The 16,629-nt window shown below is 39.2% G+C and overlaps 1 protein-coding gene across 13 annotated transcripts in view; it reads right to left on the reverse strand.

The window, feature by feature from the left end:
- AOPEP (aminopeptidase O (putative)) overlaps window positions 1–16,629 on the reverse strand; it is a 234,917-nt gene that overhangs the window by 196,005 nt on the left and 22,283 nt on the right. For all 13 annotated transcript variants that reach the window (XR_012621749.1, XR_012621750.1, XM_074813379.1 and 10 more), the window contains 2 exons: window positions 13,070–13,236; window positions 4,613–4,769 (listed from right to left, as the gene is read on the reverse strand). Coding sequence is in view for 11 of the 13 variants with exons in the window: in XM_074813379.1 (XP_074669480.1) it covers window positions 4,613–4,769; window positions 13,070–13,236 (324 nt within the window). In the remaining 2 variants the exon portion in view is untranslated. The remainder of the gene's footprint in view (window positions 1–4,612; window positions 4,770–13,069; window positions 13,237–16,629) is intronic.

A 16,629-nucleotide genomic window follows, 5' to 3' on the forward strand; every position in this document is an offset into this window, starting at 1 on the left:
GTATCAAAAGTGCTCAAAATGTGCATAAAGAAAACTAAGTAACAATACAAAAATACTTATTTATTCAGAGAATTCCTATTCAAACTTGACTACAAAAATAAAATTTTGTATATATTAACACACACGTATTAAGTGCAATTAAAATGAAATTCCAAGCGGGCTTTTTTCTGTTGTTCTTACTAAAATTCTCTAGGAACTTTTACAAATTTTTTTTTCTTAAGTGAAAAACAACAGTAGATATCGATTCAGGCTTACCACCATAGACATTTGAAAATATCACATTAGGATCAAGCTTATTTTACATTACTTTTACAGGATATTCAGAGCTGTAACTGGAAGGATGAAGGGGTAAATCAAATCCTTCCTAAACACTGAGTCATATACCTTCACAATAATTTATCTGCCCAAATAGACTCATATGTAAGCAGAAATCAGCTTCATATTTTCACCTGATAGCCTGTCTTCCATACAGCACAGAGCCTCTCCTTGGTTTGAGCCTTCAACTTACGGAAGCTGGTTTTACTCTGCCTGGACAGGCAGAGTGCTTATTGTTATTGCATCTGGCATCACCCAAAGTATTTATATTTGAAAGATCATGCTCCAGGTTGAGTGCTGACACAGAAAACAAAATGATAACACCTAGAAAAGGCCTACATTTTGCTGAAGTGCCAACACTTTAACACCCTACATAACTCTTTCTGTGAAAGAAGTGGACTCTAAGCCATTTCATTGATTATGTATGCAAAGAAACTACATCCATCATTATACAATTTTTTTCCAAGGATGGTCTAACCCAGAATATTTGTGCTCTAAAACAATGTCACTTTGTATTTAATTATCAGAGTTGAGGTTAGGCAAGAACATGAAAGTTAGCATACTGTCTCTTGTAGAAGTTGCCAATTGCTTAATGACCACAAGGAGATAGGAAAATTATTTAACACCCTAGTTCCATTTAACATTTTCTTTGATACAGTTTCCTTATGTCAAACTCACTGGTACCTGGACATAAATTACATCATACATTTCAAGAACTTCTTTCAGAAATCGTTCCTTTTCCTGCTGCCCAAGAGTTTATCTCCATTATCTTATCCGAGACACTACCTAAACATTTGCTTCTCTATCCATCTGTAGTTTGAACCTGGCCAGCAGCCAAACACCATGCAGCTGCTTGCTGACCCTCCCCCTGCCCAGGGGATGGCACAGGGAATGGGAGGGGTAAAGGGAGACTCATAGGCTGAGGTAAAAACAGTTAATAATTGTAATAAAATAAAACAATAATAGAAAGTACAAATGGGTAATGCACAATGTGACTGCTCACCAGCCGCTGACTGATACCCAGCCCATTACTGCCTAGTGATTCCGAAAGAACCAAGATCCCAGAAAGCAAGAATCAGAATGCCAGAAGCGAGAGCAAAGCCCCTCCTTCCTGGCCAACCCTCCTTTGTATACTGAGTATGACGCTACATGATATGGAATATTTAATTGGCTAATTTGTGTCCGGTGCTCTGGCTGTGCCCTCTCACAGTTTCTTGTACACCTGCACATGGGCAGGACATGGGGAGTTAGACAGTCCTTGATCTCTTAGCAACAGCCATAAATGTCAGTGTACCAGCAGCATTCTTCTCATACCAAATCCCATACTGAATTCAAAACACAGCATTCTAGCTACTAAGAAGAAAAATTAACTCTATCTCAGTCGAAACCAGGACACCATTTCACACCCTTTCTAGAAATGACTGCTGCTGTGCATAATGTTGGTTTGGTTACCTAGTCTTAATGACTAAAATAAGTAGCTGTTTGCTAACTCACAAATAAAGGTTAACTGGATATAACTGTAAGAGCAGATTTTTAAGAACATAGATTTTTATGTTCTAATTAACTGCAAAACAACCTTGTACACTTAGGATCTCCTTTTTTGTCTATGCATAATAGACACCACACTTGCAGAAGATTTTTTGATTATTTTTTGGTCCATCTTTTTCTGAAACACAGAAGTTCTGTTTCTTCCACTGTCACTAACTCAACTGCTGCAGATACATCATGCTACCTGTGCCAATTAACTCATCCAATGACCATCACACAGACAGACTCATAAAATGACCACCACACTGATTAAAACTTGCACTAATTTTTGCTACAAAAAGCTACAAAAATATTTTGCTTTTTTTCAGAAGTTTTACAAAAAATGGAAACTATCATTTATTATATCAACACTCTGTCAGAATAATCTTTTCCATCAAATCAATAATAATTCCTATTACTAAATGTGCTGTACATTAGAGAGGAATATATAGTGAATATCTACAGTGTATTTCTGTAGAGCCAGTCATATTATAAACATATAAATAGTAGAGGAATAAACACAAAACAATTTCTGGAAGCTTATCAAACCTATAAACTATTTTAAAGATTGAATAGGCATGTCTTACTGATCTTAGGTAAAACACAAAAATTCCTATTTTCAAGATTTATTAGAATTTATTTAAACTAAAATTTGTGAGGCTGCAAGTCATCAGAATCCTTTCATTTTAAATTCCAACTCTCTATCAGGTCCTCAAGTTCCAAATCTCACTATCTTTACCAAAATAGTAAGGACTTCCATTGTCTTAATGTTAACACAGTATTAGCCCAAAACAGCTATGTAAAAGGCAAGTATTGTTTCAGCTAAGTTTCTAACGGCATAACAGAAAAAAATACTTAGAGCCTGACTAACCTGATCTCCTTCTACAACAAAACAACATTTTCTGTTGACATGGGGAGACCAGTGGATATTATTTGCCTGGACCTCAGCAAAACATTCATCACAGTTTCCCACAGTGTTCTCCTGGACAATCTGGCAAGATGTGGACTGGACGGATGGTTTGCAAGATGCATAGGAAATTGACTCACAGGGTCACACTCAGAGAATGGTGATCAAAGGGTTTTACTTAGGTTGGCAGCCTATCAGAAGTCCCCCAAGGACCAATACTGGGCCCCACACTGTTCAACATCTTCATAAATGTCTTGGATGATGGGACTGGAAGCACCCTCACCAGGTTTGATGATGACACTAAACTGGGTAGTGAGGTGAACACGTCAGAAGGGACAGCCATCTTACAGAGAGACCTGGACAGGCTGGAAGAGTGGGCTAGCAGGAACAGTGTGAAGTTCTGCAAAGACAAGTGCAAAGTCCTGCACCTGGAATGACATAGCCCAGCACAGGCTAGGATCTGTGTGTCTGGGGAGCAGCCTTGATGAAAGGGACCCAGGATTCCTGGTGGACAACAAGCTGAACATGAGTCATCAGTGCGCCACTGCAGCAACAAAGGGAAATCAGATCCTGGGCTGCATCCACAGGATTAGTAGCAGAGATAAGATTCATGATCACCCCACTCTATTCAGTGCTTGTCAGGCTGCACCTGGAATATTGTGTCCAGTTGTGGTCCCCACAATTCAAGGAAGACATAAACAGATTGGAGAGGGTCCAAAGGAGGGCCACAAAAAGGAACAGAGGGCTAGAGAACCCGCCCTGTGAGGGAAGGAAGTAGGCCTTTCTGGAGAGGGGAGGGAGAGGGAGGGGGAGGGAGAGGGAGGGAGAGGGACCTCATCTCAGTATTCCAGTACTTAAGGGATATCTACAAAGGGCACAGAGGCTCTGTCTTCACAAGAAGCCACATGGAGAAGACAAAGGGCACTGGGTGCTAGATAACCTCATCTAAGCTCCCCTCCCCACAAAAGATTGTACCAGATGATCTTTCAAGGTCCCTTCCAACCTGCGCTCTTCTGTGATTCTATGACTCTATGAATTCAAAAAGCTGAGAGTAATATGTGAGGAAATCAAGTGCCACATGTGAGACTTCTGCTAAGTGGAATACATGTGGAAACAAGTGGTATTTCTCCAAAGACTTAATTTTTAGCTTAAAAACTCATTTGCAGGCCTATACAGTATTGTTCATCCATCACTCTGTAATAATTTAAACTCAATGAGCAGTTTTGACTAGATTGGAGGGAGGAATAGATGTATCCAAAATAATTACATTTCTACAGGTAAGTAGCTACTGCAAGTGCTAGACAACAGGGTATATTTTATTGAAAAGAATCATTGGTCCAACTTTACTTTACAGGATGTCTGCAACAGGTCTTTCATGTACTCATGTCAGCACACAATCACCCCAGGCAAATCACTGCACAGGTCAGCTCTAACTCTGGGATGGGACTGGACAGGAAGGAAAAAGCGAGTAGGCAATACCGTAGTAGGGGGCATTAGGTACCCAGAATGGACCGAGTCTAGCAACATGAAAGGTCTTACAGCCAGGCATGTAAGAAACAAGGGAGGACCTGGTATTGCTGGGCAGGGCATTTAAGAGACACGGGATGTAGGATGCAAATCCAGAGCACACTGGGATTTATTAACCCTATTGCTCACTAAGCAGCTTGTTTTCACATAAAAAGAACCACACCCTTACCCATGAAATAATGCCTTTGGAATTATTTTCCTGTCAAGATTTTTCTGTTCAAACTAAACAAGTTCCATTTTTATTCCTGTATTAATATGACTCATGTTCACATTCCACAGAGTAAATGAAAATGATACCCATATATCTCATTTTTCAACAGTATTCTAAACACAAACCTGAAATCAGCTTGTGAAGATGGCAAGGAAAACTCAATGTTTGTCTGCATAGCAGCTGTGAAGGACTGCTGTTTAACTTCTTGCCAGCACCCCACAGCAATAGTGAAGGTGGATGCTGGCATTGGCATAGTCACATAGTAGTACCAACTCAAGATACCTGTAAGTGAAAAGAACATTTGTACAGACTCATCAGTCACAGCACAGATTCAGTACTCGACATTTTTATGCACTTGAGATTTTGGGCCAAACCTCTCACCTTACATCCTGGTATTTTTGTTGAGGAAAGAAAAATAATTTCACTGAGACATGTAAGAGCAGTCACATGTAATCACTCTGGATTCAGTACTGTTTACTTACACCTGCAATGTTCCTCTATCTCCTGATGTCTTTATCTGTCTACCTAAATCATGCATAAGTGGGATGCTATTAATGCAATTTAACATGACTGTACTGTTACTGACCAACAACTGCATCAGACATGAAATCTAATAGCACCTTTTGATATATAGACACAAAAATATAAAAATTTAACTCTTTCAAGATCAACTTGTATCAACCACCCTATGGTTTTGTCTTAACTGTATTATCTCACCAGACAGTGCCAAACTGATAGGTAAATTCTAACAAACAACACTAGTGCTTGTGAACTGGACCTGGCAATCTGAGATACATGATGTGCCAACCAGGCAGTGAGAAATCAAAGCTTAGAACCATATGGGATATTGCCTAAATCAGTGATTTGGTCATGATCATCCAGGAGCTGCTAAAACAAGATTAGAGAGTCTATTAGAAGGTAAAAAGATGGTAAGTCTTACCATTATGGGAACACAGTGCTGGAAGACAAGGAGTACAGTATAGGATGACTATATCTATGAACATGGATAAACTGGAGGATGTTTTACGGCAGCATACTTTTCATTAATCTAAATGTTGCTTGGGTTTTCTGTTTGTCCCTTTACAAAGGGTATAGTTTAAGGGTCACATTCAAGTACTCATTTATGGTCACAAATAGACTTACTACACAATACTTTAGGTTAATTACTCTTGGAAAGAGCCTACCATGAGTTACAACCTGCTGAATCATGTGCAAATAACTGTAGCTGTAGCAACTGTGGAAACATATAAACTTCAGTTACTTTAGGAAAACATCAATAGTTCTTTAGCAATAGTATTCTGACCAGGGCTATGGAACGCTATCAAAATTAAAAAAACCAATCCAGTGGAGGCCACAAGACATAAAGGAAAGCAAATAAACAACTGTAGCAAAGCATCTCTGGGTTTCCTACCTTAATGGCCACAGAAGGTCAGCTACCCAAAGGAAGGACTAGCAAAAAAATCAACAAATTTTCCACCTACTATTTAGTATGACAAAACAATACTGTTTGTGAAGTCCTGTAAGAGGCATACAAAGCCTCTGCCTCTTATATGTACTAGCAATCACTTACAGCCCCTCACTCCATTCCACTTTTGGCAATATTCACCACTACCATCAAAAACATTTTGCCTGTATTGTCAGGTGAACATACACTACCCCTGTAATTTTCCTAAGCTCCTATCAGTATGTGAGCAGAAGGAACTTACTTGCTCCAAATACATTAGGAACAAAGAGGATAACTGTTTTGCCAAATTCCCTCTTGCTTTTTTCTTTAATTAACTTACCAAAGCTACAAATGAGCCAAGGCAAGCAAATGCCACCTTGAGAGAAAGAGGTCAGCCAGGACAGCAACCACTTAGTATTCCGAAATACTAAACTCCTGATGTAGAAAGTTTCATTGATATAAACTGTGCTAGAGGCATAAGCCTGCACACACTGAAGTTAAAGCAGCTTTACCATTGACTTAAATGTGCATAAGAGAAGGTCCAGAGGTAGTCTACAATACTTCACTTTATGTAGCATCTGTTATATACAAAGCATTACAAAATGCTCCATGTAGTTACATGGAGTACCTGGAGCACTGTGTCCGGCTCTGGGGCCCCCAGTATTAGAAGGACAAAGACCTGCTCAAGCAGGTGCAGAGGAGGGCCACAGAGATGATCATGGGGCTGGAGCACCTCCCTTATGAGGAGAGGCTGAGAGAGTTGGGGTTGTTCAGCCTAGAGAGGAGAAGGCTGTGGGGAGACCTTACAGCGGCCTTCCAGTATTTACATGGCCCTAGAGGAAAGGTAAGGAGGGACTCTTTATCAAGGAGTGTAGGGATAGGACGAGGGGTAACAGTTTTAAACTGAAAGAGGGTCGATTTATGTTAGATATAAGGAAGAAATTCTTTCCTGGGAGGGTGGTGAGGCACTGGAACAGGTTGCCCAGAGAAGCTGTGGCTGCCCCCTCCCTGGCAGTGTTCAAGGCCAGGTTGGACGGGGCTTTGAGCAACCTGGTCTAGTGGAAGGTGTCCCTGACCATGGCAGGGGAGGTGGAAGTAGATGATCTTTAAGGTCCCTTCCAACCCAAACAATTATATGATTCTATGAGGTATAACTGAAAACATCCCATGCAAAATTTAGGACTATGTTTATCAAGGGTAAGAAATTATAAGCTATTTATAATTGTGCAAAAGAAGAATTTAAAGGCTGTTTATTTCTTCTACTTGAAATAATAATAATAATGTATTATGTAATTACTTCCTTGAATTTTTAATGCATTTAGCTATCTTTGAAACCATTAAAATTATTTGAGTCCTATGGAGTCCATTATAACTGAAGAAAGAGATGAGAGTCAGTATCTGTTAATGCCAGATGCCAGAACATTAAGAGTATTTTTACTTAGTATATTTTCCCTCAGATAGTTTGCACTAACACAAACACAAGAAAACACAGATGATATCCATGATTTACTAAAACCCACAAAACTCAGCTACCTCTAGGCCCCTGATATACAAAGTAAAAGCTAGCACTAATACATAAAACTACCACTAAACAAGTAGTTATGTCAAAACTACTATTTGGCTGGAGCACCAGGTTTAAGAACCCTCTAGCTTTCTGAAACTTTGTAAATTGTAGAGATCTTTGATCTCATCTGAAACCCAGAATTTCCCACAGAACACCCTCACATTCATGCCAGAGCATTAGTTCAACACTGTCTCAGAGGGATGAGTAGCATGTGATGAGCTGTCAACTCCCATGCTGTAGTTCCTGATAAATGTTGGAGATCAATCAACACAACTACTGGACTCTTTTGTTTTGCCTTGTGAAAAGTGAGAGGAGCAAAAACAACTGTTGTTGCTGCTAGCTCCAGAGCAGTAGCAGCGGCTTCTCTAGCACTGTATTTCCTCTCAGTAACAGAGTATACCTTCTCACTGGAATCAGATATGTCAAAACAAGATCAAGGACTACATAAAAATCGCGGCTTGGATGGGCACACACTTCGCTGGGTAAAAAACTGGCTGGATGGCCGGGCCCAAAGAGTTGTGGTGAATGGAGTTAAATCCAGTTGGCGGCTGGTCACGAGTGGTGTCCCCCAGGGCTCGGTTTTGGGGCCACTCCTGTTTAACATCTTTATTGATGATCTAGACGAGGGGATCGAGTGCACCCTCAGTAAGTTTGCAGATGACACCAACTTGGGTGGGAGTGTTGATCGGCTCGAGGGTAGGGAGGCTCTGCAGAGAGATCTGGACAGGCTGGAGCGATGGGCTAAGGCCAACTGGAGGAGTTTCAGTAAGGCCAAATGCTGGGTGCTGCACTTGGGCCACAACAACCCCCAGCAGCGCTACAGGATTGGGGAGGAGTGGCTGGAGAGCTGCCAGTCAGAGAGGGACCTGGGGGTGTTGATTGACAGCTGGCTGAACAGGAGCCAGCAGTGTGCCCAGGTGGCCAAGAAGGCCAATGGCATCCTGGCTTGTATCAGAAATAGCGTGGCCAGCAGGGACAGGAAAGTGATCTTACCCCTGTACTCGGCACTGGTGAGGCCGCACCTCGATGACTGTGTTCAGTTTTGGGCCCCTCACTACAAAAAGGACATTGAATTACTCGAGCGTGTCCAAAGAAGGGCAACGAAGCTGGTGAAGGGTCTGGAGCACAGGTCTTATGAGGAGCAGCTGAGGGAACTGGGGTTGTTTAGTCTGAAGAAGAGGAGGCTGAGGGGAGACCTCATCGCCCTCTACAACTACCTGAAAGGAGGTTGCAGAGAGCTGGGGATGAGTCTCTTTAACCAAGTAACAAGTGATAGGACAAGAGGTAATGGCTTCAAGTTGTGGCAGGGAAGGTTTAGACTGGATATTAGGAAGCATTTCTTTACAGAACGGGTTGTTAGGTGTTGGAATGGGCTGCCCAGGGAGGTGGTGGAGTCCCCATCCCTGGAGGTGTAAGGGTAAGGTTGACCCAGTGCTTAGAGATATGCTGTAGTTGGGAACTGTCAGTGCTAGGTCAATGGTTGGACTGGATGATCTTCAAGGTCTTTTCCAACCTAGACGATTCTGTGATTCTGTGATAATGGCTATTACATTATGTATATTGTATATTTTGTATACAATATTATATATAGTATCTGTGTATTATATATATTGTATATAATATAATGGCTATTACATTATGTATATATGTATATTATGTGTATATATAAACTACTACATTCTTGGCCCAGGTGACCAAGAAAGCCAACGGCAGCCTGGCTTGTATTAGAAATAGTGTGACCAGCAGAAGTAGGGAGGTGATAGTCCCCCTGTACTCTGCACTGGTGAGGCCACACCTGGAGTATTGTGTCCAGTTTTGGGCACCTCAATACAAGAGAGATATCGAGGTGCTGGAGCGAGTGCAGAGGAGGGCAACAAAGCTGGTGAAGGGCCTGGAGAACAAATCCCATGAGGAGCGATTGAAGGAGCTGGGACTGTTTAGTTTGAGGAGGAGAAGGCTGAGGGAAGACTTCATCACTCTCTACACCTACCTGAAAGGACATCGTAGAGAGGTTGGTGCTGGTCTCTTCTCACAGGTAATTAGTGACAGAACAAGAGGGAATGGCTTTAAACTACAACAGGGGAGGTTTAGACTGGACATTAAGAAAAAAATTTTCACAGAGAGAGTGGTCAGACAGTGGAATAGGCTGCCCAGGGAGGTGGTGGAGTCTCCATCCCTGGATGTGTTTAAGGGTCATTTGGATGAGATGCTGGGGGATATGGTGTAGAGGAGAACTTTGTAGAGTAGGGCTGATGGTTGGACTCAATGATCCCAAGGGTCTTTTCCAACCTGAATGATTCTGTGATTCTGTGTGATTCTGTGATAATGGGAGAGTAACGATACAAAAAGCAAGCTAGTCCATTTCATACTCCAATTGACTACTTCTTGAACATGAATCAAAACTAAAGTAAAGGTGTTTGTGACTAAATATATTTGCACCTTCTATGTGTTACAGTAATATGCTGAAGGAAAGGAAAACTGTGAAGTGTTGAAAAATAAATCAAATGGTTAAATGGCTCACATTACACACACACACAGTGCTCCCTGTAAAGCTTTCTCCCAAAGGCACTGTCAATTGCATTTTTCTGACAAATTTTTCTTCTCTAAGTACTCCATAAAGAATGCACGGTATTTTCAAGCACTTTTAAGTCATACTTGAATAGTTACCATTTGTACTTATTGTACACTATTACCAAAACCTGTAAATACAAGTGGCAAATGAGGAATCTGTGCATGACAGTACACCTAGTCTAGCTATGCACTGGATCACAGCATCTGTGCATCTAGAGATGCAGGTCTGTGAAGCAGAATGCAGATATCTGTTTAAAAGCATGAAGGTATCATCCTTGCTTGCTGTTCTCTTATTGTCTGCTTGCACACTTGTTATAAATATGACTTTTAAAGGAAAAATATTCAGCTAACTCATAATTCTATTCAGAATAAATTCATTCACAACTGCTTGCCAGAATGCTTATTCTTTCCAAGAAATAGCATTTTTTAAAATGTATTTTTGTGTTCTGCCAGTTATGTATGATTTTTATAGATATGCAGCACAGAAATATCATACTGTATGTAAATGATTTGGCAGAGAAAAGTTATTTTAATTGAAGCCACTCTGAAAGGCTTTTAGGTGTGTTTTATAAATGTAAAGACAAAATTTGAAGTTGGATAGATTTTTTTATGCTCTGCATAATTGCCTAACAACAAGATCTATGTGGGACAGGTTATATAACACTACAGACCATTCTGAACTTTTTAACTCTTAGAAGTCCTACTAATTAAACTAATGAATTTTTATTCCTAAATTCATTAAGAATTTATTCAAGGCTTCAGATTAGCACTTGAGCCTTGGATTGGTTTGTTTTTTAAAACATTCCTCACAATATCTCCTTTCACTTCTTTCCTCTGTATCTGTTCTGTAAATTTTACAATTCCAAACAGCTCTCTAACACTGATTTGTCATTTCCAACTGTATATAAGCACAAAGATAGTAAGGGTCTCATTCATGATTGAGACTTTGAGAGCTACTGGAGCACAATGCTTTCTACCTCTAAAGAAAGCCAGCAACCCTTGCATCATGACATCAAAATTAGCATAAATAGTTGTGTGTGTCACATAGATCTGTAAGCAAAACCTTCCACACTCTTGGGAATTCCATCTTGAGGAGAGGCGGAAGGAAAACTGTAAGGACAGAAATGCAGTAGGTGCTCCTGCTGCTTCTCTTCAGTAAACAAAAGTTTGCCATTGTCACATGGCTCCTAAAGGAGCCAGATTTACTGTTACATTTGGTTCTTTCCGGTTCAGACTTTTCACTCAGCATTTCATTAGCACAGTGAAGCTAAAATGAGTAATTTCTTCTCTACTGGCCTTTCCATTAAAGACTTCTTACAATATTTCTTGCTTTCACAGAGTTTTTGGGAAAGGAAATATACTGAGTTAGTCTTTGGACAATTTAAAAAAAAAACCAAAACAAACCAACAAACCCAAAACAAAAAAATCTTTAAGCTGACACATGAATTACCAACATAAACTGACCCACTGCAACAACTACAAGGATCTATACAAAAGCTCCTTCTGTCTTCCACAGGTTGACAAAGCTGTCTTTGGGTGACTAAGCCCCAGTGCTATCATTAAAATACAGTACACTGATATCATTCTCAACACTCCATCAACAGCATTTTAAAAATGGTTTTCCTCAAAACTAGTTTTTTTCTTTATTCAAGTATAAATTTTAACGGGTTTTTTAAACTAAATGACAAAACAATGTTAATGAGGAAATAATTCTATCACAATACAGCCTTTTTAAGTAGCTATTTGGTCTAAGAGATTATCAGTTTTAACTGACTTATGACATACTGCCTGAAATTTTTTCCAAGGTTTCTATTTCTAGAAATTCACACAAGCATTATTCTTCCTCTTAGTATTTCAGACCACATAGCCACCACTGAGGGACAGACAGGCAACAACTCATTAGCAAGGCATAAGTGTGGATTAAATTAATTAAACAATGATGGCAGAGCTGTTCTTCTAGTCTGAAGTCAAGAGCACTCTTGCTTTCTTGATGCTGAGACAGAAAAGTATTATTGTCCAAGTGAGCTGAGCAGCTCATCATGGCAGTATTCCATATTTCAATAGTAGAGATAAGGCTTGAAACAGGCTTCACAGATGTCCAAAAACAACCAGACAATGCCATGCAAATGGATTAACTGATGGTTCTCAAATCAAGGAGACTTTTCATTCTTCTTTTCACCTCAAGAATAAACTTCCCTTTTTAAAGGGGAACAGAAGATTTTTTTTCTTTCCCAGAAATACCTAATTCTAACCTTTTCCTATATGCTACTTCTCATTAGAACTACTTGCACTAAAAAATACTGACCCCGTTTGACAGATTATCTCCAAACTAAGGGAAGCATGACATACTTTGAATTATTATGTGTAGAACTGCCTTAAAAACTTCCTCCTCTGTGTTAACAGAGGTTTAGAGAATAAAGTATAACCATCACAGAAGAAAAATACTTGCTTGCTTACTGTTGCACAAGGTACGATCTACCAATGCCAAAAAACCCACAAAGACCAGATTTTCAGGGCACTGACCTGATATTCTTCATCTATTCCATATATTTCAGCAAACAGATATGACACAGTGACCACTTCTAACCATTGGCATGCTGAGCTACACTTGGACTGAAGAACTAAAACTGAAAGTTAATTATCTATCAAGGCCTGAAGCTGTCAAGACGCTGATATGGTACTTCACCTAAGAAACATTCAACTGCTGAGTGATTAAACAAGGCCAATTTATGACAAGTGAAGACTAGGTTTGGAAAAAGTAAAACAAATAAAAACACATAGAAAAGTAGAAGTAACACAGTGAAATGTAAATGCCTTGAATTCTTACAAAGTTATCCTAAGGCCTTTAGCAGGTAACTTTTCCACAGAATGACATGGAGAATACACAAAGACATGTAAGTGCTTTTAAGATTAGGAACTTTATTCTTTCAAAAATCATTTATCTATTAAGCTATATTTCTAATGTAAAATTACTGAAAATTTGTTATAGAAAATATGTTTCACCTTCTCGAAGCTGGACTGGTTCTGCTGAGTTTTCACCACTCATTAACACAACAAAGCCTGCAGCTGTTCGGACTGAGGCTTGCCATGTTGACAAGGCAACAGGTGGTTCTTGGCATGGGAAAAGGGCTCTGTTGTTTATTGGTGATCCCATCGTATAAACACATGGTCTAGATGGAAGGAAAAGAGATTGAAGTTGGAGTTACAATAAGAAAGACTGAATTAAGTTTTCTGACAAAAGTCAAACCTACTGTTGTACTGAGGGGTTTTTTTAACCTCAGCTATGTAGGTTTCAAACCAGTATGAACCAATCAAAGCATGATCTAAGTCATTTAAGTCAGGATAAAGAAAAGCAACATTACCACAATAATTTTTACATAAACTAGAAAAGAGTTCCCTCTCCTGCTTCTTCATGAGATTTCCTTCCAGCCTCATACAATAGCTCTTAGCTGAACACATAAGCCAAAGAAAGCTTCTGAATGTCTTCTGAAGATGCCATTGCAGGGCTTCCCCAACACCTGTGACACTTCGCTGTTTTCAGCACAGCCTGTTGTGCTTTCATTAACATTAATCCCATCTCTCTGTACAACCTGGAGGCTCATCCAAACTCAGAGCAGTAGATCTAGCTTTGAGTCCTCCTTAGTCCAAGCCTCAATAAATCTTGACATTTTTACATTTCTTCTTGCAGTAAGGTAATGCACGATAGTTTACCTGCCTTTCAGAATTTCAACCACAGGGCATATAATGAGAAGTATTTCTTCCCTATCAGCCTCCTTCTTGCTTTTCACATAGTAATCTTCCTTGCAGTATTGCTCTTTTTGCAGTTTCTCTAACCCCCTCCTAGGCAGCCTCTTCATGTACTGCCCCTTTCCAATTTCAACTGCAGTATTTCATGACAGTTTCTTATGACCAGCTTAGCCACAGATGGGAAGGTAACAAGGCCTTTCATTAACTCCTAGCTTGCTATTGCTGGTACACAGATGTAATAATTCTTGTTTTCCTTTTTTTGTTGCATTTTGTAGTTTTATCTTAATTCCCAGTACGTACATAACACCACCCTTTAGCTTAAAAAGGCTAAGTTTTCAAATATGTTATATAAAACAAATACAGTCAATAGATTTCTCCAGCTAAAGAAAGAAAATCTTGAAAGCATCACTTCACTGCAGTGAGTTTTTAAAAACTTATGGTATTTAAAGCCAATATTCTAGGAGCACAACATATTATTTTGTGAATATTTGAGGCTAAAAATATTCTGATCTGTATCTTTCATAACTTGAGTTTAAACATCATCAAAACACTTTGGAAAATAGGAGACAAGTTGTTAGGGCAAAACTTATTTTGCAGTGGCTAAGGTATGAGCATCTTGTTTACTCCCCTCCAAATAGCTCATCCATTCAAATTACTTCTTCCCTAAAGCCAACTCTAAACTACATAGAGAGGAAGAACTTGGAGACACTAACAGACATGGACGAAAAATATTCTGAAGTTATTTTTGTCCTCTTGTCAAAAGTGCTATCTGTGCTATCGGATTGAGAGCTATCCACGGCACAATCCAGTTACTGTGGCCTAACTAATGCAGGCCTGCTGATTTTTCACTAAAACAGGGAGGTAAACTGCAGTTTAAGCAGGCCTATTGTTAATGTACACAAACAGAAAAGGAAAATAATCTGGCTCCCTCTGCCATGTATCAGAGTGAATAGAGTACGACATAAATATCCAGTAAAGCTCAATAGGTAACGACAGTGGCAAGGAAGTCTACTGGTTATGTTTTACCCCATAAAACACAATGTACAGCTAAATGCAAAACACCATTAATCTGTATAAATCTTTAATTAGCTTTAATTTCTTTGGAATTAATCTCCTAAAACTGAATCTGTAAACAACTCTGATTGACATAAAAATTATTGGATTTGATCCCAGAAAAAGAAACAGTGCATGGCAGTGAGTTCACAAGAAAAAGGAAGAGCTTGCTTTTTCATCTCCTAGGAGGCTCTGCTTTCTCCTTATAATGCTAGCCAAGAGATACTGGACATATTATTTACCCTGAAACATATGTGTGCTCGGAGGGGATGGGGAGGAAAGGACAGTTCCTCATTCGTGAAAACTGTTTTGCTGGATGCCATTGGTACCACTCAGTCTTAAGAGCAATATAAGAGATTTTCGCATCCTGAAGAAATTTTGGAGGAAAATGCCACAGTGACTGAGAAAAAGGGATGGTAGAACAAGCACTAAGCAGAATGTTTCAACACTGTGTCAAACACACTACAAACGTAACACGGAACAGATGCAATGGCGACCATTAATGTTATTTCACTCTCAGAGAGCACTTTTTACCTGCAGACCATAAAGTGTTTTACAAATAATATCAATACAATTTGCAGATGGGGAAAATGAAACACAATGAACAGATTTGCTTAGTGCTAGTGTTCAAACTATGCCTATAGGCTTAGTTTCAAGCAGTCCAATAGCTTTCACATTGCACTAGGAAACCTCTCATTACATAAGTAACTTTTTTTCCCAAAACATTTCAATGCTAAAATACATATACAGGCAGGTCACATGTCTTTACAATTAAGGCCCAAGTAGAAAGAGATTTAGAAAAGTGGAGAAAGACTGGTCAAGTACATAATCTTTTCTTTAAAACTAAACCTCCTTTCCACTCCTCACCTGTTTTAATACCATTTTTGTCCAGGTATACTTATTAACTCCATTATTTCAAACCAAAATGTATTAAAATATGTCAAAGTCACTAAGAAAATAGTAATGAAACATACAGGTTCTAAATTTTGAGAGGAAACTATCAGAACAACAATTACATCAGCTTTTAATTAGATATTCATACATTCAATACAAGGTCACCTGTAGGCTTCACTGACACCACACCATCAACTGAGATGTCAGCTAACATTGAAGAGTCTCCTGTTCTGCTTTAGAGAGGAGTGTTTATAAGGTGAAATAATGATTTTTTTCATCTTTTCTTCTTTCACTGGAATTTTTAATCTATTTCCTTCTCATCCTAAAATATACCTCTACAGATTTCTTTTGCTTCCCGTGACAAATCATGTTTTACTTTTCTAATTTTTTATACTCATTTACAGTTGTAATTTCTTTTTACAACATTGGTAATAGTGCAGTGTTACTTTAGGACACCCATTGCAGCCGACAGTTTTATTTGTTCTGGGTCAGGCAGCACAATTCCAGAGGACCAGAAGCATAATCCTTATCCTGATATGGATGAGATTTTTCACCTGATTGAGAAAAAGAAAAATTGCTAGCTAACCAAGGTACATCAGAGAATAGCAATGACAAATAATTACTTTTGGACTGCTTTTGTTAATTGATACAAAATTTGCCTTTTTTCTGATTTATCCCTACCATGGCTAGCAAGAAACTTCACATTTCTTTTCCTTTTTCCTACTATCTACCCTTTCCATCTCTCTTCTTTCGCATTTAATGGCCTTGTAACGTTCAAATCATCTATTAAGGTAACACATTGTTTATGCCAGCCATCATCTTTGTCACCATAGGTTGGAAGACATAAAGAAATTGAATACAGCAAAAGT

This window comes from Strix aluco, chromosome Z (genome assembly GCF_031877795.1).
Source record: "Strix aluco isolate bStrAlu1 chromosome Z, bStrAlu1.hap1, whole genome shotgun sequence".
Lineage (NCBI taxonomy): Eukaryota > Metazoa > Chordata > Aves > Strigiformes > Strigidae > Strix > Strix aluco.